General features: G+C 37.5%; 1 protein-coding gene across 1 annotated transcript in view; it reads left to right on the top strand.

Moving 5' to 3' along the window:
* The first annotated feature begins 21,322 nt into the window (after nt 1-21,322).
* The window catches only part of LOC150085312 (histone-lysine N-methyltransferase MECOM-like), an 81,808-nt gene continuing 77,420 nt past the window's right edge, over nt 21,323-25,710 (top strand). Inside the window, exon 1 of the mRNA XM_090373143.1 lies at nt 21,323-21,436. Within this exon, the coding sequence (XP_090229269.1) occupies nt 21,394-21,436 (43 nt within the window). The 5' untranslated portion in view covers nt 21,323-21,393. The remainder of the gene's footprint in view (nt 21,437-25,710) is intronic.

The raw sequence follows: 25,710 nt of genomic DNA, 5'->3' as shown, positions 1-25,710 counted from the left end.
TTCGTGCGTACAAGGTACACACGCGGTTTTTTGTTGTTTTATTGTGTTTTTCTAATGCAGTTCGACAAAATTCAAACGAATAGTGTTTGAATTTTGTAAATCGATTCATTAGAACTCGAGATATCGATCCCATCACGAAAAATACGTCTTGCACTCTAATCACACTACTAGTGAGTGCCCGGCACTAGTGATGGGACGCATTTTTCGTGACCAATCAGATTTACTCCATTGTATGTGTCCCCAAAGATGTTTCATATCAAAAATCGCCCTTATGTTGCCACGTCAATAGTAGAATGCACCCAGAAATTGAAATTTTGGACACTGACATATTTGCCAAATTGGCCTGATCTTGAACCTTCTGATTTTCAAAAAAGGATTTCGTTTCTTATGATACGAAACTCGCATAACGTAATCAGATCCAATATACAGCCAAAAATAAAATCCTTAAGAAATATCCAGATTACATCATCGGCTTGTGGAAACAGAAGACAGAAAATTTAAATTTATGGCGTCGTATACTAATTCTGAAGAATTTTCAGTCTTCCCCATAAATGTGAAGTAGATGGGGTGCCTCTGAACTATAATATGGCGCGAGTCATTAAGAATGATTAGTATCGAAGAATTATTCACGTATAGAACTTATAAAATTGAATAAATAAATAAATAAGCGCCTGCGTGAATCAGTTCCAAAATGGCGAACCACAGTGGAAATCATAATTGAAGTCAAATTATGATTTATGACTTCTGCCACCCACATTTGTTTCGTGTCACGCGAAAAACTACCCACACAATCAACAATTTCGAATCTTCCATTCCTGGTCACGTGATCAAAAAAAAAAAACAAAAAAAAACGATGAATTCGTGCCGAGTGTGGTTAACAGGGAGTGCACGTGTCTGGTTCTACTTGTCCTTGTTCCTCTGAATGAAACAACGGGAGTATCATTACTGTCAGAGGGGTCATCACGACAAATTAGACGAATCAACCCGTGAACCCGCTGCCATTTTTCGTTTCTGCCGACCTTTTCTCTAGCACAGAGGGCCACACCTACTCATCATCTTACCCACCCCTTTCCCCCCTTCCTTTTCTTGCATCTGTACACGAAAACAAATACACGAGAAAGGGTTAAAGTCTGGTTTCTTCAAACTTGATGTATTCATAAGAATTTAGGCCTAAACATGATGGGTGTTAGAGTTCATGGGTTTATCAGGGGTCCTCCCCATTTATTCTTATTGCACATCGCAATGGCGGTAATGGATTAAACCAATAATTGCTTGTCAGAAATCCCTTTTGATATCAAAACGCAAAAAAAAAGAATTGCATCGTAATTAAAATTAACATAACTAACAATCGTAATGTTGGAAAAAATCCTTTTCACTCCATGACAACCGTTACCATAGAAACTCCCACGTCTAATTCTGCACAATTAAAGTTCTCCATATCCAGCTGCGAAATTGTTTACTATTGAAATTATAATTATAAATCTGGATTGCAAACAACGGTGAATGTTTATGATGGTTTTGTGTTCATTGCTTTTCATTCGGGCTTCTCATATCGACGCCCTGTATAATGTCATGAGGGGAAATTATTACGGCCAGTATCACACAATAACCAGTTATGTAGCAATGGTGGGTTACACGTTGGCAGTATGATTGATTTATAGCTTCAACCACCCACAACTACATCGTCTTAAAAAGAAAGTTGCCAACATCCTAAACATGTTGAAAAATAAAAATAGATAAATAAATACACAATAACAAATAATCAAACGCTATGTGTTTAGATAAATATACGCTTTGTCATCCATCGCGTTATGTCTATTTACTGTTTTCTTGATGCAGCAGAGCAGTTTTTATTGAAATAAATCGTTGAATACTGCTACAATGCAGCACTTCTAGCGCTCCTTTTTTTTGTTTTTGTTTATGGCTGTGATTTTATGATATTTCATCGCAATTTTTTTGGTTAGAAACGTAGAAGAAAGCCATGTTATCTTGATTTTTATTCGTACTGCGCAGATACAGTACTGTACTGTATTTTTGTGCTTTTTTTACTGGGTAGTACAGTATTCAATAGACTAATAATTTCTATTTTTTAGGCTATTGTCCTCACCACGTCCGTCCGTCCGTCCGCACGTAATGACGTGATACTTGGTGGACGTATTTTCATGAAATTTTATATTTGACTCTTTTCAAAAAAGGTATAGAAGGTCCCAAAGTCATGAAAATCGATCGGATTGTTATCAAATTTTCAGCATTAGTTTAGTTTATCCTTGGGAAGCTTTCAAGATCAATTACGATTCCCTATCCCCCCCTTCCTCAATAAAAGGAACTGTCATACAAACGCCATTATGAACACATAGTACAGGCTTTGGTAAACCCTTCTTGAATATAGTATAGAAGTTGTTAACCCCCAATTCATTTATTTAAAATTCTTGTGATTTGGACCTATGATAAATATACACTCACTGACCAAAAAACTAGAAACTTTCTTTCAATATCTAGTAAGGCTAATATTTGAATCCATGCCACGACCTGTATGGGAATTACAGCCCATAAAGGTCGTGGCATGGATTCCACTATGTGTCTGAGGGAGTCTGACTCCAGATTTGACCATTCTTCCATCAGAATATTTGTCAGAAGCTGTACTGGGCTCGGTAGAGAACTGACAAGCCAAACAACCCTTTCCAGCATATCTCAGACATTCTCAACTGGATTCAGATCTGGAAAATTAGGCGACCAGGGGTAGATGTAAGTCTTGGGAATATTCCTCGAACCATTCAGATATAATTTTTGCATGGTGAATAGTTCGTCGTAAATCACCTACCTTCTCCATCTTCCCCATGACTGGATAGCCTAAGAAGCCCCAGGAAATCGAATAATATTTAGTTGGCATCAATGGAACTTGTGATCATATTACATGACAACTGATATTTGCATATCGCAAGTTCAGTTATCTATTGCGCCAATTGAGAAAGGTTTCTTTTTTCATTATAGTCGACTTAAGATAACACTTAATATTAATTTTCTGGGTAATTTAGATAAAAATAATAAAGGTAATGGAGTGCAGGTTATCTGGCACTTCGGCAAGAAGTGCCAGATAACCTTAATTTATAAAGTTGCTGTTATAGAAAAGGAAGGTCCTGACGATTCGTTATCCGACTGTTCATACTAAGAATGTGCTACTTTAACAATAGTTAAGGTGTTGTTAAAATAGTGTAATTTTGCTTATTTGATAGAAAGAATCAACAGAATCTGAGTGAAGATTTAGCAAAGTGAAACAGAAAGAATCAACAAAATCTAATAGAAATAAACAACAGAATCTGACAGGGAGAGAAAGAAAGAGTCAACAGAATCTAATAGAGAGAGAGAGAGAGAGAGAGAGAGAGAGAGAGAGAGAGAGAGAGAGAGAGAGAATCAACAGTCTAACAGGGATAGAGAATCAACAGAATGTAACAGATAGATAAAAAGAGAGAAAGAGACAGAACCAACAGTCCAACAGAGAGACAGAAAGAAACAATCAACAGAGAGAGAGAGAGAGAGAGAGAGAGAGAGAATCAACAGTCAAACAGGCATAAAGAGAGAGAAAGAATCAACAGAATCTAATATATAGATAAAAAGAGAGACAAAGATAGAATCAATGGTCTAACAGAAAAACAGGGAGAGAGAATCAACAGAATATAACAAAGAGAGAGAGAGAGAGAGAGAGAGAGAGAGAGAGAGAGAGAGAGAGAGAGAGAGAGAGAGAGAATCAACAGTCTAACAGGGATAAAGAAAGAGAAAGAATCAACAGAATCTAACAGATAGATAGAAAGAGAGACAAAGATAGAATCAATGGTCTAACAGAAAGACACAGAGAGAGAATCAACAGAATATAACAAAGCGAGAGAGAGAGAGAGAGAGTGAGGGAGAAAATCAACAGTTTAACAGGGATAGAGAATCAACAGAATGTAACAGATAGATAAAAAGAGAGACAGAGACAGAACCAATAGTCCAACAGAGAGACAGAAAAGAGAGAATCTAACAGAGGGAGAGAGATAATCGGCAGAATTTAATAGAAATAAACAAGAGAACCTAACAAAAGGATCAACAAAATATAACAGAAAGGGTGAAAAGAATCTAATAGAAAAACAACAGAATCTGACAGAAAGAACGAACAGAATCTAATAGAAATACAAAACAGAATCTGAGAGAAATAGTCAAAAGAATCTAACAGAGAGAGAGAATCAATAGAATCTAGCAGAGAGAGAGAGAGAGAGAGAGAGAGAATCAGCAAAATCTAATAGAAATAGACAAGAGAATCTGACAGAAAAGATCAACAGAATGTAATAAAAATACAGAACAGAATTTTACAGAAAGAATGAGCGGAATCTGAGAGAAATAAATAAATAAAAAATAAAATTTTCTGTTTATACTCCGGCACGACAACCAAGTCAGTAGAGTTTACAATAAATCGTCAATACAAATATTTATCGTATTTAGTAGTCACGGGCTTGAACCCCGGTCCACTCAAGGAACGCGTGCTACGCACTCTCGCTCCTGACCACTGGGCTACGTCAGTCAACAGAATCTAACAGAGAGAGAGAGAGAGAGAGAGAGAGAGAATCAATATACGTAATCACAGAAATAAACAATAGAACCCAATAGAAATAAACGAGGGAATCCAATAGAAATAAACAATAGAATCCAATAGAAATAAACGAGGGAATCTGAGAGAAAAAATCAACATGATCGAACAATGAGAGAAAGAGAATCAGCAGAATCACAGAAAGAATCAATAGAATCTGACAGAAAAAAATCAACAGAATTTAACAGAAAGAATGAAGGTTGTAGAGGAACAATCAGAAAAGCAAAAACCTTCGAGAAAGTTCAGATCAACAGGCACCGGGGGAGCCATTAATCCGTCGTTGGCAGAGGTCCCTGTACAGAAGGAACTGCTGATAAGTTCCCATGGAGGGCTATCAATAGTCACCATCAGATGCTGCGTGGACAGGCGGAAGTAATTTCTAGCGGCGGTTTTGATTGACTGCGCGGCAAACACGTGCTTTACCGCGTTCGATCAAGATAGAATGGGTGGCGGGCGGATGGTGCACGTGACCTGACGCTCCTCCCCCCCACCCTTTCGTGCGCGTGTGCGCGCGCGAATATTCCTCGCGCAAGTACGCTTCAGATAAGGCAGATTACCGAATGTATCTTCCACACCGCCGGCCATCCTCCCTCCCCGCACTCCGTGTGTTAAAGAAAAAAAAAAGAAAAGAAAAGAAAAACAGCATCAAGCACCGCGAGTACGCGGGTCAGAACGAAAAGAGAAGCGGCAAATTGCGGCGCTGTCCTAATTTGATGTTTGTGATGCAACGAGACCCCATTCTGGAACTTGTAATGCGGAGTGGGATGCTGCGTGTCAAAATAAAGAGGCGTTTTTACGGAGAAAAATTAAAGAGGACGTGCTGGCCGCTTCGACAGTGACAGCGCCGCTTCAAAGTTGTGATTTGTTAACAATAAGAAAGTGTACTTAAACGCGCAAACCTCCACCTAAGTGTTTTTTATGCGTAATGAATCTTTCCCGCATCATTCATTTCGTGCGGGGAAAAGGTAGTTGGAACTGTAGCAGAGGAAGATGACACACGCCAAAGATAATGGAGATGATGAAAGAGAGAGGGATAATCTCGAATTTTGCGCTTTAAAATAAATAATTGATTTTTAATAAACACGAAAAGGTCGAAATGTAAAGAACGATTTATAAAGATCAGAAATCCCAGTTGTTGATACGAAGACTGAAACAAACAAAATTAGCAGAAAATCTGTGTTAAGGGAAAAAATTCTAGACATTAGAGATTAAGGAAAAGTACAGAGAAATATTTGCTTGGATGGATGAAGGCCCAAACTTACAAAAACGTACTGAAACTGGTTCCAGGAATTATGATAATCTAAACGTTTATTAGGAAAAATTAACGAAACATTAATAGGAAAAAATAAAATTATAAAAAAATAAATAAAACATTCACAGACAGAAATATAAACTTAACATAAAAAAAATGTCAACCTGTAAAAATCTAAACATTAACAGGAAAAATCCAAACAAAAGAAAAAAATCAAAATATTAACAGAAAAAAATAAAAACATTAGCAAAAAGAAATCTAGACTTGACATAAAAAAATAGAAACATTAACATGTAAAAATCTAAACATTAACAGGAAAGACTCCAAACAAAAGAAAAAAATCAAATTATTAACAAAAATCATCTACACTTCACGTAAAAATCAAAACATCAATAGGAAAAATCCAAATATTAACACAATTTATACTTAAAAGAAAAAATCAAAACATAACTAAAAAGAATCTAGGCTTAACAAAAAATAAATAAATAAAAACATTAACATGTAAAAATCTAAACATTAACAGGAAAAATCCAAACAAAAGAAAAAATCAAAATAATAACAAAAAGAATCTAGACTTAACGTAAAACAAATAAAAGCATCAACATGTAGAAATCTAAACATCAACATGTAGAAATCTAAACATCAATAGGAAAAATCCAAACAAAGGAAAAAATCAAAATAATAACAGAAAGAAATCTACACTTAAAGAATCAAAACATTAACAGAAGGTAATCTAAACTTAACAAAAAACTAAAAACATTAACTTAAAAATTTTAAACGGTAACGGAGAAAACTAAACACGGAAAAATTCTAAAGTGAAATTATCAGAACTATTTGATTAGATGTAAACCAAAATTTACAAAACATACTGAAACTGATTCCACATTTTGATAATCGAAATATTAATAGTAAATAATCTAAACGTTAAAAGAATAAAATTAAAATTAACAGAAAGAAATCAAACAAAAAATCAAAACATCAACAGAAAGAAATCAAATCATTAACAGAAAGAAATCGAAACAAAATTAAAAAAAAGCATTAAAAGAAAAAATAAAAATTTTATCAGAAAGAAATCTAGGTTTACAATAAAAAATATAAAACATAAAATATCGAAACATTAACAAAAAGAAATCTAAACTGAAGTGAAAAAAAATATTAACAGTAAATATCTAAATATTAGCATAAAACAAATCTACACTTAACAGAAGAAGAAATCAAAACATTAGCAGAAATAAATGTAGACTTAAAAGAAAAATCAAACATTAACAGAAAAATATCTAGATTTAAATAAAAAATATATAAAAATTAACACAAAATATGCGAACATTAACAAAAAAAGAAATCTAAACTAAAGTGAAAAAAAAAAAACGTTAACAGAAAAAATCTAAACATTAGAGGAAAAAAATGTAGATTTAACAGAAGAAATCAAAACATTAACTGAAAGGAGTAATGCAAAACATTAACACAAATGAGGAATACAAAACATTAACGCAAAGGAGGAATTCAAAATATTAACAGGAAAAAATCAGAATATTAAGAGAAAAAAAAAATTCTAAACATTAATGAAAGATGAAATAAGAGCTCAATTTTATTTTTCGAATGTTGTCAACTGCTGAAATTTTTACAGAAGATTCCAAATCATTTCAGTATTTGTACCACGATGTTAATTGTCATGCTCTGTGAAATTAATTATTATAATGAATACAAATTAACTACTAAGAGCATTAATTGTTTTACTATACCATAGTTGATTTTAAAGCGCTGTATTTAAAGGTTCGAGATTGCTTACTGAAGCGATTTGAGACCTTAAAATGAGAACAGAAGCTGTCTGGGCAGGTTTGAGTGCTCCAAGAGAAAAGTCAAAGTGAAACACGTTTATCCATGGCTGAGTAGCATATTTACATACCGTGAAACAACAACAGAAGCAATGTGACTTTGTTACTAAATGAACGCCCATCTGCATAATCATCTTTGAGGGCCCTCATTCCGATTAGATAACACGGGCACGTTCCTGGAGGCAGGTTAACGACAACCCTCTAAGTACATCAAATGCTAATACCAGTCTTCTGGAACTTTTCGGACATAAAGCTTCCTAAGATATCGGTCACCATTACGAACAAGCCACGTGACTTGAAATTATCCCACAATGGGACGTCGATCTCTCATCATTTTCACTTCCCTCGACCCCCCAAGAACTTCGGGTCACCACACCGAATTCCCATCAAGCCACCTCTTGACTGCTTAAAAGCACCCCGCACGTGATTCGGGAAACAAACAGCCACCCTTTTTTGCGGCAAACCACCTACTCGTCATTGCTCACCGACTATCCTGCAGACGTCACTGTATGTCACACTCCTTTCCGGTTCCTTGATCGACGAGGACGAGAGTATAATGGTTGCGTAATCTTCTGTAAGTGCACACTGACCATACAGCACCCATAATGAGGCACAATGGATCTCTAAATAGCGCTTCGTCAGGGGTGGTTCACGGCGTGTTTGACCGGCACTACGTCTTGTCACTCTGCGTTCATATATCTCGTGCGGAGACAATGCCCGTGTGACGTCCTCTGACCACGCGGATCATGGCGAATCGTATTCAAATGTTGGAATCTCATTAGATATGAATTCTTAGCGTTGCTTTGAGCTAATCCATACGGATGAATGATATCGGGGGGTGGGTGGCCAGTAGGGGAAGTAGAGGGGTTGATAATAAGCGATAATTGTCTTCTTGTCCTGCCGTGATGAATTTACAAGCGAGAACAAGGCGACAGGTAATGATTTTCACCTTCCTTGTCAACATTAATCTTGCGTCCTATAGAAAATGTCGGTTGTTCGCGCGCTAAAGTACCGCGATTGGCGCGTGACATCAAACGCAATGTGTTGCTTGTAAATATCATGACACGGGGTCGTCTGCCTTGTCACGTGTCGCAGCTGGGGAAAGGAGGAAAGTGGATTTTCTGGCTACGTTTGATTCCAAAGAGTTAATGGTCTCTTTGGAATCGAACAAGAGCTGATTTTGGCCAACAGAAATAACATTTCTTTTGTTAAACCGATTGCTTCACTCGCTGCATTGAAAATGATTACAAAATGCGAAGTTCCGACATGTCTGAACATGTTGAAACTTGCTAAGACTCCGAAATTTCAATAATTTGAACTGAAATGGAAAAAAAAAATTTATTCAGACCTAATAAAATTTTGGAAGAACCCGAAAAAGAGAAATTTCTCGATTCGGAATGAAACTCAAGCGTCTTCCAGATTGTGAGGCACCTCCACTCGATTCTGTTTCATCTGAAAACATGTGACAAGTATCTGGAAATTGTACCTATTAAAGGTGGAGCAGGAACTGTACAAGGATAAATACCGTGGCAAGGCAGAGTTGCACAAATCTGTCTTTCAAACCGCACCTGCGACCTCGTCAGGAGCCTACAATATACACTGACCTCTTGCACTCTGTTATAGACAATTGGCGCGCGATCCGAACATGGAGAGCACGCGTCTCTCGTGATTTGGAATGTAAGGTCACAGTCCACTCTCTTCGTGGAAAAGCGAGACGATCTTAGTTTATCACGTGGCCTCATAGTTGCCATGGTTATGATTTCATCCGGACTCGGTCTTTTAATGATGATGGTGGCCGACTTACCATCACAATATATCATATTACGTATGAAGATGGTTAGGATCTCTGAAAAGGTGTATCTTCCAAGATGTCAGCCACTCAAGGTCAAAGCACGACATCGGTATGCATGAACTTATCGTATTCGCCTCTTGTGAATCGTTTGAACAGATCTAGTTTCCAATCCGATTGCAGAACGAAGGAATTCTTAAAGACCTTTCTAGGATTATCAAGAAGACATTACGAGGCATGCGCAAGCTGTACCATTGAAATTGCTGCGCGCGCATCGAGACGTGGAAACTTTCGATGCCAATCCGCCACGAATATCTACGTTTTTGGGATTAGAGCGAAATTGTAAATTGTCGTACGCCTACGACGAAAGTCACGCTTCCCAGTTAATGGGGATGAAAGGTCTGGTTTATTTTGTCTGACTTTAAGAGAATTCCACTGCAGACACCGTCCCAGATGAAAGGGCCTTAAAGAGGTCTCATTTAGAAATTAAGCGCGAGCGATCCATTCTTGCAGAGAGAAATGCCTCTCGGGTAGGGACTTAAGTGCTTCGAATGTGGGACAGAAAAGCCACACTTTTCTAAATGCAGCGCTTAAACGAAGGTGAAAGTAGGACAGTTGTATATAGTGGTAACGTGATGATCCCCGGCTATGGCAGCCAATCCGTTTTTGTTTCTTTCTTTATTTCGAGATAAGACGAGCGTGGGTGTAATACAGCATGAGCGTGACAATGGGCATCACCTTGGATACACCGCTCCTCCCTAACGACCGGTCTGGGTGGCCGCTTGCATGGTCAAACTACGGCGGGCAAATATCGCGCACGAAAGTGGCCAATTTGCTCATATAAAAGACGATCCTTAATAGTTTATCACGTGCCTGATGATAGTTGCCTTGGTAACGGATTTCATTCAGACTTCGGCTTTTAATGACGACGTTGGCCAACTCACGATTTCATTGCGAAACAATCTTAAAAAGGCCGTTTCCCCGCAGTCCGACGTCTCTCTTTTCTCTCTCTCTGTCTCTTTTCTCTCTCTCTGTTCTTTATCACTTTTGATCCGTCTTCATTTCTCTCTCTCTCTCTCTCTCTCTCTCTCTCTCTCTCTCTCTCTCTCTCTCTCTCTCTCCCTCCCTGTATCTTTCAAGAGAAAAAAGCAAAGATCTTTTACCCTTTTTTCTTTCCTTCTTAGATAGAGAGAGAGAGAGAGAGATGAAGATCGAAATTTCTTTCTAGAGAAAGGAGAGACCTTTTCTCTCTCTTTCTTTTCTCTAGTTCTCTCTTTCTTTCGATCTCTCTCTCTTCCCAGAGAAAGAGGGAGATATCTTTTTACTTTCTTTCCTTCTCTTTTTCTTTCCGCTCTCTTTCTTCTTTTCACTTTTCTCTCTTCTCTTCCTTTTTCCCTTTCTTCATGTCTTTTCTTTCCCTCTTACTTTCTTTCTCTCTTTTATCTTTCCCTTTTCCGTTCTCCTCTCTGTTTCTTTCTTTCTTTTCTGTTTCTTTCTTTCTTTCCCCTTTTCTCCCCTTCTTTCATTCTTTTCTGTCTCCTTTCTTTCCTCTCCTCTCCCATCCTCTCTTTTTCTTTCGTTCTTTCTCTCTCTCACACTTTTAAAAGAAAATCGGAGAAATCTTTTGTTCTTTTTTCTTTCCTTCTTTCTTTCTTTCGATTTCTCCTTCTTTTCTCTCTCTATTTCGATCTCTCTTTCGAGAGAAAGAGGGAGAGATCTCTTCTTTTTCTTTATTTCTTATCTAACTTCCTTTCTTTTCTTTCTCTTTCTTTCAGTCTCTCTCTTTTAACAGGAAGAGGGTCAGATATTCTTACTCTTTCTTCCTCTCTTTCTCTCTTTCTCTTTTGCCCTCTCTCTCTCTCTCTCTCTTTCTTTTTTCTCCTTCTTCATGTCATTTTCCCCTCTTACTTTCTCTCATTTCTCTGTTCCATTTCCGTTTTCCCCTCTCTCACTCTTTCTCTCTTTCCATGTCGTTCTTTCTTCGTGTTCTCTCTCTCTCTCTCTTCTTTCTTACTTCCCTTCTCCCCTTTCTTTTCTGTCTCCGTCTTCCTATCCTTTCCTCTCCCTTTCTCTCTTTCTTTTTCGTTCTCACGCTCTCTCTCTTCTTCTCTCTTTTTCATTCTCTCGTTTTATTTTTTCCTTTTCTTCTTTCTGTCTTTCTCTCTCTTTCCTTTTCTTGTTCGCTCTCTCTCTCTTTTCCTTGTTACTTTCTCCCCCTTTTGTTTTCTGTATCTTTCTTTCTTCCTCTCTCTCTCTCTCTCTTTTTTTTTTTCCTTCTTCCATTCTCGCTCTGTTTCTCTCCTTCGATCTCTTCCTTCACTCTTTCTTCGTTTCTCTCTCTCTCTTTAAGGATCTGCTGCTGCTACTGAATTTACAGCGCAACAGTTAATAACTGCGAGTAACCTCCTCATTTTTTTATTATTTAAAAAAATAATAATACGCTTCACTCCATAATGCCGGTTTCGAAGTACTTTAAACGAGTCTCGCAGCTGTCTGAGAACATAAATAATCCCTTTATGGACCCTTCCGAAAATGGCAGCAACTGACCACGTCTAAGTGACCTCACTCATCACGAAGCGCACAAAATAAATATTGCAACAACACATCCTTATACTAAATGCGTCCATCTCTAGCTTTCGTGATATCTTTTGCGAACATAGTGTACATTAACCAGCCTCGGGTCTCGCACGCAACCAGATTTTCTGGCTGATACGAAATGTCTTTTACCAGACGCCTATCTCCAATTCATGCCATGTTCTTTAAGATTTCTACCAAAACAGCAAAACAAGAACTGCATCTTTTAATCTTCACCACACTGTAACATTGCGATAGATGCGCAAAATAATTAACGCGGATATATTATTAATAATGATATTAGTTAAATGGAAAGTATTAACATTTCATTTAACAAACGTATTAATGTCAAGAAAATTTCCGCATCGTTATCCTACTTGATTAGTTTGTTAAAATATTTACCGTATTTACTCGCAGATTTCTACAATGTTATTATTTCGTTATTTTGGTTCTTGTGAACTTCATATGAGTTTACTATTGAAAAAATATTTAGTAATAATACAACATATATATATATATATATATATATATTGCATTGCGCTTAAAAAATAAAAAAATATATATATTAAACAACTTTTAGTTTTAATCTTCCTCTTTTAAGAAAAAGTTCACAAATGATAAGAAACCATAAAAGAAAATACAGTCTTATTTTAAAGAATGATAAGATGTCAGATAAAGTCCACGTGCTCAAGTAAGCTGCCGCCGCTGCTGCTCGCACCAATTATCATTCCCCAAAGGTTACCGCCGATAATTTAAATGCTTCCGCTGGTCAAAAAAAGATCTCGTCCAATTTAAAACGATACCCCGCGCTGTATTTTTTTTCTCGTATTTAATTTCTGCCACGCTTTCCATTAATTGTGCACCAGTGACGGACAGAGATTAATCGTCTGCTGGTAAGAACGCTATCCGGTATACGGCTGACATTTCCCTCTTTCCCCCCCCCCCTTTACCTTTCTAGCACCTTATTAAATAGAAGTGAGCGGAATTCAAAATGCTTCTCGATTGCCGCCGAATGACACGACACATCGCCTCCGTACACACAAAGGGCTGATCGCCGCAAAGTTCCTTCCTGGTTATAATTAGCATTCCAGTTGTCATCGGACACAAGAACATATTACTAAAAGGATGAGTTATATGTAGCGTTTGTCAAGGAAATCTTTGTTTATGTTTCTCGAGCATTGGGTCGTGTGCAAAAGAGTGAAGGTTAATGGAAGCTTCCCAAGCGCAATCAAAAAACAACCCCCTCCTCGCCTCCTGTTAAAGATGCTATACTCAAATGAAGAAGATGATGATTCTGCATTGCACGAACAGTGCCATATGAGGTGTGATTAAAAAGTTCGGTGCTATATGAGGTATGATTAAAAAGTTCGGTGACGGTACTAATTGTCAAATGAGTCGCTATTCGTATGGATCTCCTTGAAAAAAAATTGCATTCCTCTGGATTGAATGAACATGATTATAAAGAAACCCGATCACCTAAAAGCTTTAATATCTGAAGATCAACTTTGGTAGTATGCCCTCAGAAAGTGGATTAACTTGGAAATTATCCAGTTCATTAAGTCCTGTTTAGGACTTAATGAACTGGATAATTCCCCAGTAGTTCCCTGTTTAACTAAGCCAAACTAGGCTTAGCTAAACAGAAACTGGACGTCAAGAAGACGACTCATCATAAATCAATCTTCTGTTTAAACCAAACGATGCTAAACAGCAGAAGATAAACGAAGCAGGCAGTCAATCAGGAAATGACGAACTGATCAATTTCCTCGGGTGATTTATAGAAATATTTCTGAGGAGATATCAGCTTAGCTTCCTCCTTTTCATTCACATCCAATTTCCATCGATGGGTTATTGGTCTGTATTTTAATGCGGACAGAAAAATCGCGATCGGCATAACTAGTCGATGATTCGAAATGCTGATAGCAGACGTCATGCATTCGTTAGCTATTGAAGGAACAAAACCTGACCTAATTAACTTGACAAAGATATTATCACTACCGGGAATGAATCATATTTAAAGTGGCAGCTCCATCATCTGTGTAGTGGATAGAAGCATTCAGTAGTCCAAAAAGAGTGCAGATAAGGCGCTTGGTATACGCACAAACGCTGTGCGCGTACAGTCACGTTGTAATGATAAACGGGGTTTGCAACCTGGACTATCTGCAACTAATCAAATGATAATTATTTCGTTCTACGAGCAGGAAGATATTAGAGATTTAGAAGGCAGCTCGTAATCTCGTTACCAGGATAAATCGTCCCTGTTCGTAAGAAACTAAGTAGCAATGGCCTGCAGATGAGTTACCCAAGTGTGTAACAGACGTAATGATTACTACAATTAATTTGACCACGTGCGATCTTTTGGCTATTATGCATTTTTTGTGAAATCGACACAGCATCGTTTTTTGACTATACGCATTGTTATGAAATCGACCCAGCATTGTTTGCGATCCGATCTTTTGGCTATACGCATTTTTTTTATGAAATCGACGCAGCATTTATTGCGATCTTTTGGTTATATGCATTTTTATGAGACAATATTGTTTGTGATCTTTTTTTTTTTTTTTTATGAAATCCCATGCAAAGAGGTATTAGAATCTATTGTACCGTGATGGGGTGGAGGTTGAGAAGTTAAAAGAAGAAATGAAAGAAAAGAAGAAAGGTTATATGCATTTTTATGAAATGCATATAAATGCACAGCATTGTTTGCGATCTTTTAACTATATGCATTTTTATGCAATAGACACAGCATCGCCTGCAATCTTTTGGCTATATGCATTTTCATGAAATAGACACAGCATCGTTTGTGATATTTTGGGTATATGCATTTTTATGAAATCGACGCAGCATTTCTTGAGATCTTTTGGTTATATGCATTTTTATGAGACAGCATTGTTTGCGATCTTTCAGGGGATTTTTTTTTTATTACAACCACATGCAAAGAGGTATTAGAACCTATAGTACTTTGTACCGTGATGGGTTAGAGGTTGAGAAGTTAAAAGAGGAAATGAAAGACTTTTTTGAAAGGTTATATGCATTTTTATGAAATAGACACAGCATTGTTTGCGATCTTTTGGCTATATGCATTTTTATGAAATCGACGCAGCATTTCTTGCGATCTTTTGGTTATATGCATTTTTATGAAATAGACACAGCATTGTTTGTGATCTTTTGGGTATATGCAGTATTTTGGGCATATGCATTTTTATTAAATCGACGCAGCATTTCTTGCGATCTTTTGGTTATATGCATTTTTATGAGACAACATTGTTTGCGATCTTTTGGGAGGGTTTTTTTGTTTTTTTTTTTATTACAACCACATGCAAAGAGGTATTAGAATTATAGTACTTTGTACCGTGATGGGTTAGATTTTGAGAAGTTAAAAGAAGAAATGAAAGACAAAAAGAAAGGTTATATGCAATTTTATGAAATAGACCCAGCATTTTTTGCGATCTTTTGACTGTATGCATTTTTATGAAATTGACAGAGCATTTTTTGCGATCTTTTGGCTATATACATTTTTATGAAATAGACACAGCATTGTTAGCGTGAAACTTGCAGCGCGAGAATGATTGTTGATGAAATAGACATTATTTGCAGGCAAGTGGAAATTGTTAGTAACAATAGGCTATTTAGCTCGTGGTCTGTGCTACATTCTTGGTGGAAATAGACATTTTTTGTCAGCCGAGTTAAATCGTTTGGCAACGATTGGCTGAAAAACGATTTATTAACTAGAAAATTAAAATTTTCTATTTAAATTTTACGCAAAACGTTCCATTTGTTGAATTTTTTTAATAAGCTTTTTTGTAATTTTATCTAAAGCTTCACGATCCTTTTAATAAACATATAAAGATCAAATTAGAAAGAAAAAAAGAGAAGAGAACAGAAAAAATCACAATGAACCCCGCACCTACCTAAATAACACAATACAGTCGGAATACTAATGCCAGCGGCAGTTCAGAGTTCAAGACCGTGGAGAGCGTATTATGAAAAATGCCGTGATTAACCAGAGAGCACGTTTTTTGAAACTGAATCTGCTGCAAAAAAATAAGGCACATGAGGCTGTAAATCAAAACGCTTTTACTTCACAGGACCTCCCTTGAATTAGAGAGAAAGTACCGTGAGACTACCTGTCATACGTTAGGGGGAGGGAGCGTCAACTTGTGCAGAATCGCCGTGATGCTTCTCTCTCTCTCTCTCTCTCTCTCTCGCGTACACAACAATGTAATGATTCATCTCTCTTAATTATAGACAAGTGTGGCTTTGTTTAGCCTCTGCAACCTTAACAGATTCTTGTTAACACGTGAATTATTTTCCCTTCAAGTGGTCACGTGACAGCGCGCCAACTGCAAAATTGCTCGAGATTCTAACAAAGTGAAATCGACTCGATTGTTGGGCGCGTGGAAATGAACAAGTGAAATCAGACTGTACATATGCGAGTGCGGTTTTTTCTTTTTCTCTTTTTTTTTTTCTTTTGGCGCGCAGAAACAGACGAACAGCTGCTATTTACTTCGCATCCGCTGAGCAGCAGCAGCAGCAGCAGCAGCATCCAAGCAGGCATCGACCTCCGATAGGTTACTGCACGCTGGGAGAATGAGCAGCGGACCGGCACGTTCGTATGATTGATCTCGGTAATGCGGTGCACGCCCACATTTTTTGTGGGATTACAGACGATGCAGAAAGGAGCCAAAGGTGCACCGAGTGTGCGATTGCTCCATTAAATTCATGCCTGTTAGTTCGTTCGCTAGTTATTACCTGCACCGACTTGACCTGCATCGGACCCGAATGTGTGTGGACGTATGAGCTGGAATCGGGTTGGATATTTCTTCTGTTTATGCATTCACGCTGACACCTGCGTTTTTGGTGATATAAATAGAGCGAGCTAGTGGGGGGATTAATCGGAAAGAGGGATAAACTGTTCCCTATTTTCGGAGTTAATCGTTTGAGGGGAATTAAAGGGGTGGCTAACAGATATTACTTTTTTATGGCGTGGGATTCCTTATAAGTGAACGATAATTATGAGCCTTCGGATATTTCATAAAAAGATAATCAAATAAAATTTGTCTTGATGAAATCCCCTCTCCCCTTTAAAATGCACCACCACACAAATCCCAGCTCACCCCTTGGTATGTCATTTGATAATCGAATGAATTGGAAACTTAACTGAATGTATGCATTACCTTCTTAATCTCTCTTTCTCTTTTATTTTCTTTCCTTCTTGTCGTTTAATCTTTTGTCTCTTTCTTCCTTCTGTTAACCTCTTTTTTTTTTTCCTTTTAGATTTTCACTATTAGTCTATTTTCTCGTTCTTTCTTTTTCTCCCTTTTAGGTTCTCTTTTACTTTCATTCTTTTGCCTTCTGCATTTCTCTCCTACTTTTTGCTGTTTCTTTCTTTCTCTCCTTATCGGTCGCCCGTTATATCCCTCCTATTACAACAGTAGGGATGGATAGTTTATGTAGTGTGTATGGGGGGGGGGGCGGAATAATTTCCAGACTTCTATTGGTTGGATTTTAATGAAAGTTGGGATGACTCCATAAATCTTACTAAAAGGCACAAATAGAAAATTTCATAAAAATCCATCCACTGGAAGTCGAGTTATTACATGCGGACGGACGGGCAAGAAATAATAATTAGTATTAGCAATGGCCACATGGTGCAAGGAAGCCTATGCATGGCTAATGCTGCACCAGCCAAATATAATAATAATAAAATGAAATAAAAATTAAAATAAATTAACAAAAATAATTAAAATAAAATGATAATAATAATAATAAGAGAAAAGGAAATTGCCGGATTTCCTATTGAAACGATTTTGATGACATTTGGATGGCTCAACAAATCTCTTTAAAAGGCCAAATATAAAATTTAGTGAAAATTCAATCCCTATAAACCGAGTTATTACATGCGGACGGACAACCAGACGTGGTGAAGAATGTGCATTATGCAAATATAGTAATTAGCTTAAAAAGTCGATTAATTCCACTGCGTTGTTGGAATTCGATCCCAGATATTTTATCTTTCATTCTCTCCTTCACTTTCTTTTATTGAGGTTGTAACCGCCATGCCTCAATTTTTAGACAAGATGGAATTCATAAGTCAGATGTGAAGAGTCTTTCGTGGAGTATCTTTCCTTTATTGGGGTGGGGGGTGTGAATTAAGAACGGAAGGAAGACAAATGCACGATGGGCAGCCATGAGGATGATGTTCCAGATGTGTTAATGACGCGGATTGTCGGATGGTCTCAATACGTCACTCCGGGCAAGAGGAATGGACGTGAGGAATCCCATTGACGCCTTTTCTTGTGTCGCTGGACCGCGCAAATTAAGGCTCGTGACACGGGGATAGATGGGCTTTTCGTGACAGAAAAAAATCTCCATGGAAACGGTTGAGCGCAGCCACTAAGCGAGCTGGCCTCATTCCTCGCTTTCCTTCTCACTCTGTTTCCTCCGGCCTTGATTATTGGAACATAATTTCATCTTCAGCCGTGACGTCACCGGTGATGACAGAGCAACGCACGAACAGTCAGAGGATACAGTCACGAACGCAGAACAATGCATGACTCTCTCTCTCTCTCTTTTCTTTCTTCCTAAGAAAAGTGACTTTGCTCGGTGTGTGTACTTCCGGCAAAGAGCAGGACAATCGCAAATGAATGCCGACAGTGTGCTTTGCCTTTCGTTTTCCACTTTTCGGCCCCTTTCTTCTTTTCACGACGGAGTCAATGATCTGTTTCAGCGCCAAACTCTGTCCACTCTGCCTATTTAGCTGCACTCTCTCTCTCTCTCTCTTTCATTATTATCCCTATCTTTCCTTCCATCTGCATATTCATCCATTAAGCTTTCTCCGTGTCTCTCTACCCAAACCTTGTAAAAGCCTTTTAATAAAGTAAATTCAGCTGATCTTTCAATCTTTTTTTGTGTTCATCTCATCCTTCTCTTACTTTCTCCTTCTACCTTTCACTCCTTCTCTTTCCTTCGTTTTTTCTTCATCAACCCTTTTCTGTCTCTTTCCTCCTTTACTCTTTCATTCTTTTTTCTCTTCCATTCTTTCTCTCCTCTCCTTTATTTTTTTTGACATTCTGTTCCCTTCCTTCTCTCACTCTCTTTGTTTCTCTTACACTCTCTCTCACTCAGCCTTGTTTCCTCTCTCTCTCTCTCTCTCTCTCTCTCTCTCTCTCTCTCTCTCTATTTCTCGGTTTTCTATAACTCTTTCCCTCCTTATTCCCTCCATTTCTTTTTTGTCACTGCTTTTTCCCCTTCTTGTTATCGTCTCTCTCTCTTTCCCTCTTTCATTTTTCTCTGTGTTTCTTTCTCCCTCCATTTCTTCACTTTCTTGTTGTTTCTTTCTTTTATCACACCATCTCTCTCTGCTCGTTTTCGTCTCTCCCCGTACTCTTTTTTCATTCATTCATTCATTCATTCATTCATTCATTCTCCCTCTCTCTCTCTCTCTCTCTCTGATCCCTCCATTCCTTTTCTTTCTGTCTTTCTTTCTTGTTGTCGTTTTTTCACTTTTCTCTCTCTCTCTCTCTCTCTATTCTTATTGTTGCTTTTTTCACTCTCTGTCTCTCTCTCTCTCTCTCTCTCTCTCTCTCTCATCTTCTATCTTATTTTTTCTCTCTCTCACTCACTCTCATTTTCTCTCTCTTTTACAAACTCTAACTCACTGCCATTTTCTGTTTCTTTCGCTTCTTCGCTCTCTCCATTTCCTCTTTCTTATTGTCGCCTTTTTCACTCTCTCTTACAATCTTATTCTCTCTCTCTCTCTCTCTCTCTCTCTCTCTCTCTCTCTCTCTCTCTCTGTTTCTTCCTTTTCCTCGCTCCCTCCATCTTCTCTTTCTTTCTTTTGTTCCTTTTTATTTTTTTCGCTTTTTTCACTCCATCATCTTTCTCTCCATTTCTTCTTTCTGTGTTAATGTCTTTTTTCACTCTCTCTCTCATTTTCAACCTCTCTTTCTTTCTCTCTCTGATTTCCTCTTTCTCTCTGTTTCTTTCTCTTCTTGGCTCCCCCATTTCTTCTGTTTTGTTTTTCTTTCACTCTCTATCTGTTTTTCATTTTCTCTCTCTCTCTCTCTCTCTCTCTCTCTCTCTCTCTCTCTTTCCCTCGATCATTTCCCCTTTCTTTCTCTTCCTCTCTCCATTTCTTCTTTCTGTTTTAATATTGTTCTATTTTATCTCTCTCTCTCTCTCTCTCTCTCTCTCTCTCTCTCTCTCTCTCTCTCTCTCTCTGTCTACGTCTGCGTGTTTTTTTGCTATTTGTTTGTTTTTCTTACTTCCTTATATTTATCTACTATTGTCATTCCTTTCTTACTCATTAAAGGCTTTCATTCTATCTTCATTCTCTCCGAGATTATTGCAAAACAATAGTCAATGAAATCGCCCGGATGAAGGATGAAACTTTTCCCATAAAACAGAACACTCAAAAAGTGGTGTTGAGTAGACGATGCAACAGAAAATCACCGGTTTGTTGTGAATATTTAGGATCGTTTTGTTTGAATCTTTTAATACAGCAAAATAAAAGAAATAGAAGTGATGGACTGCTATAACAGTCAATCTTTTTAATTAACTAAAAACAATTATTAACAAATCGCGTAATTAACACGAATAAATTTTAATAAGCACTAAAACAGTCAAACTAAGTATAGAATGATTTTTATCGTAAAAATCTGGTTTATCCAACAGTAAATTCATAAAACTCATCCAAATATATTGTTCATTCTTTTATGCGCGTTAACAATAAAACATACTCTTCAGCTAAAAACACTATTTAAATATATAGCTACTATAGCGGTTCCAAAGAAACGTTTCAAAAATCGTTAAATTAATTCATCCTGAAGGATTCATTTTAAACTCCGAAACGTTAAAATGGCAAAAATGAGATGTTTAATGTCCAACTTATACGAATAATTGTTTTCCTGAAGAAGATCTGTTTTTATACTCCGAAACGTTAAACAGCAAAACAAAAACCAGTTGTCCCACTTGTACACTATCAAAAAAAAAAAAAAAAAAAATTCCACATTTTCGTAAATCAGAGAAAACTGTTTACTATTCAACCTCCGTTTCTGCTACTTTAGAAATATCCACTTTTTTTGAGCAGTCAACACAAAAACATCCCCCAAACACACGCAGCACGTTTTCAAACCGGTTTGAATGATTGCCATTTCATATATGTATATTTTAAACCTTCTGAGTTATATTCAAGATTCCAGTCCAAAAAAACTATTAAATCAACTGTTTCTTCGTTCGACAGATTCACGTGGTCAGACAGCGTGACAGGAAACCAAGAAGTCTTGTTTTCTACCAAGTGACATACTTTCCACTGATCCTCTATATGGATGATTCAGAAGAACAATCTGCGATGTATCCCAGTGAAGGTAAGACTATAAAATGATGGATTTATAGCCAATAAAAACGTTTCTCTTTTAGATTTAATGTTCCTTTTATTGTATGAATACCGTGAGGTCAATCACAGAAGATTTTAAAAGAAAAGAAGTCTAATTTAGCCATAAAATGAAATCCCGATTGGCACTCTCTTTCTCTTCTTACCATTGTTAGGATAAGCTCACCTTATATCCGGTAGATGGCTCCAACGAGCCAATGGTAGTTCCCACTTAAAATACGCCCATAAACAAGTAGGGTGCGGGGAGGGGGGGAGAAAAGAAATGTTAATACAATTTGAGCAGTTTTAAAAGAAAGCAGTTCTCGGTTCAGCCCATATGACAATCATCTGCGGTTGATTATAGTGAGGCAAAGCTGTAATAGCAGATATTAAGATCAAGTTGTTATAGTGGATGTTAAGTGGTTGTTGTTGGTGGTGGGAAAGATAATTAATACGTTTTCCTTGGATACCTGGCTTATGTAGCTAAAAAATAATAAATTAAGCCAGCGAAAACAATAAAAAAACAAGGTTTGTTTCACTGTAACTTACAACCTTCACTCAGTCTATTAATCTTGATTTCAAGTACTAGATTTCTTTAAATTGAAGTGGGATTTGAGGAGAATCAGCAACTGGTCGATTTTCCGTTTGCTGGATGAAAATCCCGCGTTTCTGGGAATTCTGGTAATTAATTTTATAACAGTGTCTTTACTAACATTATTCCAAGCGATCTGCAAGGTTTCCCATTGACTTTGTGAAGATGAGGAGAATTCACGGACTTCACGATCCAATAAAAGCTCTATTGGGTTTAAGACAGGCGATTGGAATGGCCGTACCATAATTTTCAATATCCCCTCCTGTTGTTTAGTTGCTAGAAAGTCCCTTCCGGTCATTGTCTTGTAATAGAAAATTTCTTCCACGAAGTCCAGAGGATATTGCATTGTGTTCAAGAATGTTTTCTTTTCTTAAAATTCTCTTGATTCTGAAGATGTCACCCACTCCAGAAAACAGAAGCAACCCTAGATCAGGACGGAACCATCAACCTTACTTGACTGTGGACAATGTGGCACCATTTTTACCCCAAGTTGATCGTCTCAAATAAACTCTAGTATTCTTGGATTCAAAAAACTTCAATTCATCCGTCCACAGTACGTTTTTCCACTCTTCATTTGTTCGACTTTGATGTCTCGTAGCCCAAGCCGACCGTTTCTTTCGATTTCCAGGTTAATGAGGATTGTAGGGTTTTTAGATCCTACCTGACCACGAAGTCCTGCTTGTTTAAGATGAAGTTGTACAGTGGGTGTAGACACGGGAGATTCTCTGTTCCTGTTGAATTCAACTCGGGTTTCGGGTGGATTAAGTCATCGATTGCGTTTAGCAATCAGCATTATTTTTATATACACCTTCTTCTTTATGCAGAGTTATGACCAATTCTTTTTGCAACACTCAGTTCCTTATTTCTTGCCATGTTTATCAGGAAAAACACAAAACTTACACCAAACACTCTTTGCGAATGAATTCAGGGCGTTCGATTTTATAAGATTCAGCTTTTTTTTGCTCAATTTATATTATAGCAAAGCACTCTAGAATCATCTACAATCTTCATTAATATTAAAACAATACTCCCACTTTCTATAATCATCTACAGAGTTCTACCACATTCAGAAATCTTGCACGCTGTTCTACCACATCCAGGAGTCTTTCTGGAATATTCTCGAATATTCCAGAACTTTGAAAATTCATAAAAATTAAACGTGATTCAAAACTTTTAGGAGGGAGGGGGAATATTCTCTCCATTTTTGTTTCCTCGCTCTTTTTCTCACTGTTTTATTTATCTGCTACTTCATATTCACACGATTTACTCTCTCTCATATTTTCACCTTTGTCATTTTTCTGATCCACTCTTAACTTTTTTAAATAATTTCTCTTTTTCTTTCATTGATTCATTTGTCTTCCTTTTCTTTATCCATCCTTCTTTCTTTCAATATCTCTAGCAATTTCTCTTTTGCTCCCTTGTTTTCTTTATCTTTTCTTTCGATCTTGTTTTCTTTATCTTTTCTTTCGATCTTGTTTTCTTTATCTTTTCTTTCGATCTTGTTTTCTTTATCTGTTTCTTTCTTGTTTTCTTTCTTTTTTTCCATGCACGTTACCCCTTTCTAAGTATTCTAGTCTATTTCTGTTCCGCTCTCTCTCTCTCTTATTTTCTAACCATTTTGCTCGGCTATCTCTCTGTATCTTTTTTCATCCTTTTTCCTGTCTCTTTCTTTGTATGCCATCTTCTATCTGTCTCTCATCTATTTCTGCTCTCCCTTTCTCTTTCTCTCTCTCTCTCTTGTTCTATCTGTTTCTTTCCCTCTCTTGCTTTCTTTGTCTGTCTCTTCCTTTCATTCTATCGTGCACTTTATCCCTTTCTGTGTATTCTTGTCTATTTCTGCTCTCTCTCTCTCTCTCTCTCTCTCTCTCTCATTACATTCATTATCTATAATTTTCTTTCTCTCTGTCTCATATTCTCGCTATTTTCTAATTTTCTTACTATTTTTCCTCGATTCTCTCTCTCTATCATTTTTCATCCTTTTATCTATCTCTCTGTTTCTTTCTTTTGATTTTTTGATTTATCAATTTTTGATCTTTCACTGCCTCCGTCTATCTTTCTTTTATTTATATGTACTCTCTCTCTCTCTCTCTCTCTCTTTCTCTCTCTCTCTCTCTCTCTCTCTCTCTCTCTCTCTCTCTCATTACATTCATTATCTATCATTTTCTTTCTTTTATATTCTCGCTATTTTCTAATTTTCTTACTATTTCTCCTCGATTCTCTCTCTCCCTCCATCATTTTTCATCCTTTTATCTATCTCTCTGTTTCTTTCTTTTGTCTGCTTTATCCACTTATCAATTTTTGATCTTTCACTGCCTCCGTCTATCTTTCTTTTATTTATATACTCTCTCTCTCTCTCTCTAATAGTAAATGATGAAACAATATTGCGAGTAATGAAATGCAAAAAAAAAAGAAAAAATGGGAAGCAGAGAGCAAGACCAAAAAAAAAAAAACAGACATAATGAGAAAGGCAAACATTAAAGGCGGATAGAGAGAGAGAGACAGAGAGGTTATCGAATGGATGGCAAATGGAACGGGTGTCTCTGCAGTTTAAAATAATCCAGAATATTAATAGGAAGGAAGGAAGGAAGGAAGGCTGGCAGACTAGAGCAAGCTCATGTTCTCCGCGTTTAGAGAGAAAGAAGCGGAGAGGAGTGGAAGATTAAATTGAAGTGACACCCACTAGTGAAGAGACATTTCTTTATTGTAACAACGAAGGCGGTGGCTGTGAAAAGTTCACAAAGTCTGTCTTGGCCCACCTACGGTTCATCGGTCTTTGATGGTAATAACATGCACGAGCCTTGACAGAAGTAGGGCGTTCGTCCTTTTTGGTAACGTGGGCATCACCTGTTCCGCCATGATCACGCGAAGAAACAATTTACACCTCCTTAAGTGTAGCCCAGAACCGGGTTCGCTTTAGACCCGGTAATAAAGGAACTGCGCGACTTCTTTTTATGTCAGCAAAATCACGTGACCAGGGAGCTTTGTGTGGTTAAGAATAAAGTGCAGTCACTCCTCGGCTTAAGTCTTATTCCAATTCTTCATCACCCCTCACTGTCTTCTTCATTCTTTCTGGGTGACACTCGTGGCCAACTGCTAAAGCGAGATCAACCTTAGCTATTTCGAGCTGCCACTAAGCCCAAAACACACGCATCAATAACAATCACGTATTCAGCTCGTTAACTGAGGATAACAGGATTAGGGGCCACACATCTCCCCCCATGCGAGACATTGTACTCCCAGAGTGGTCAATGCGCGTTATGTCTCTAGGAGCTTGTTTACCTCTGACACTCCTGATTTGGATGTTGCGCCGATGGAAAATCCCTTAAAAATCATGGGGGGGAGAGAAATCACACTTCCTTTATCTCAGATCGGCCAACTACATCCCTGATTAAGAGATCTTTAAGAATCTAATCCCAGATAACTATTTAAACTGATATAGAGTTAAAAGAGTTTAGATTCTTAAAGGCCTCTTAATCCCATGAAAATGACTAAGGCTCTCCTGTCTGATAAGCTCGCTACTCGGGCTAAAACATCCAACTATCTCCAGATTTAACCATTCTTCCATCATGATATTTGCCAACTGCTGGATTGTATAGTCGGTAGCGAACCGCGCAGTCCAACTGTCCTTTCCAACATATCCCAGACATTCTTAATTAGATTTCCGTTTGGAGAATTAG

The sequence above is a fragment of the Mastigoproctus giganteus genome, chromosome 5 (assembly GCF_048544385.1).
Source record: "Mastigoproctus giganteus isolate SK-2022 chromosome 5, ASM4854438v1, whole genome shotgun sequence".
NCBI lineage: Eukaryota > Metazoa > Arthropoda > Arachnida > Uropygi > Thelyphonidae > Mastigoproctus > Mastigoproctus giganteus.
Note: the sequence above shows the minus strand (reverse complement) of the source record. Positions and strands in the feature narration are given on the sequence as shown.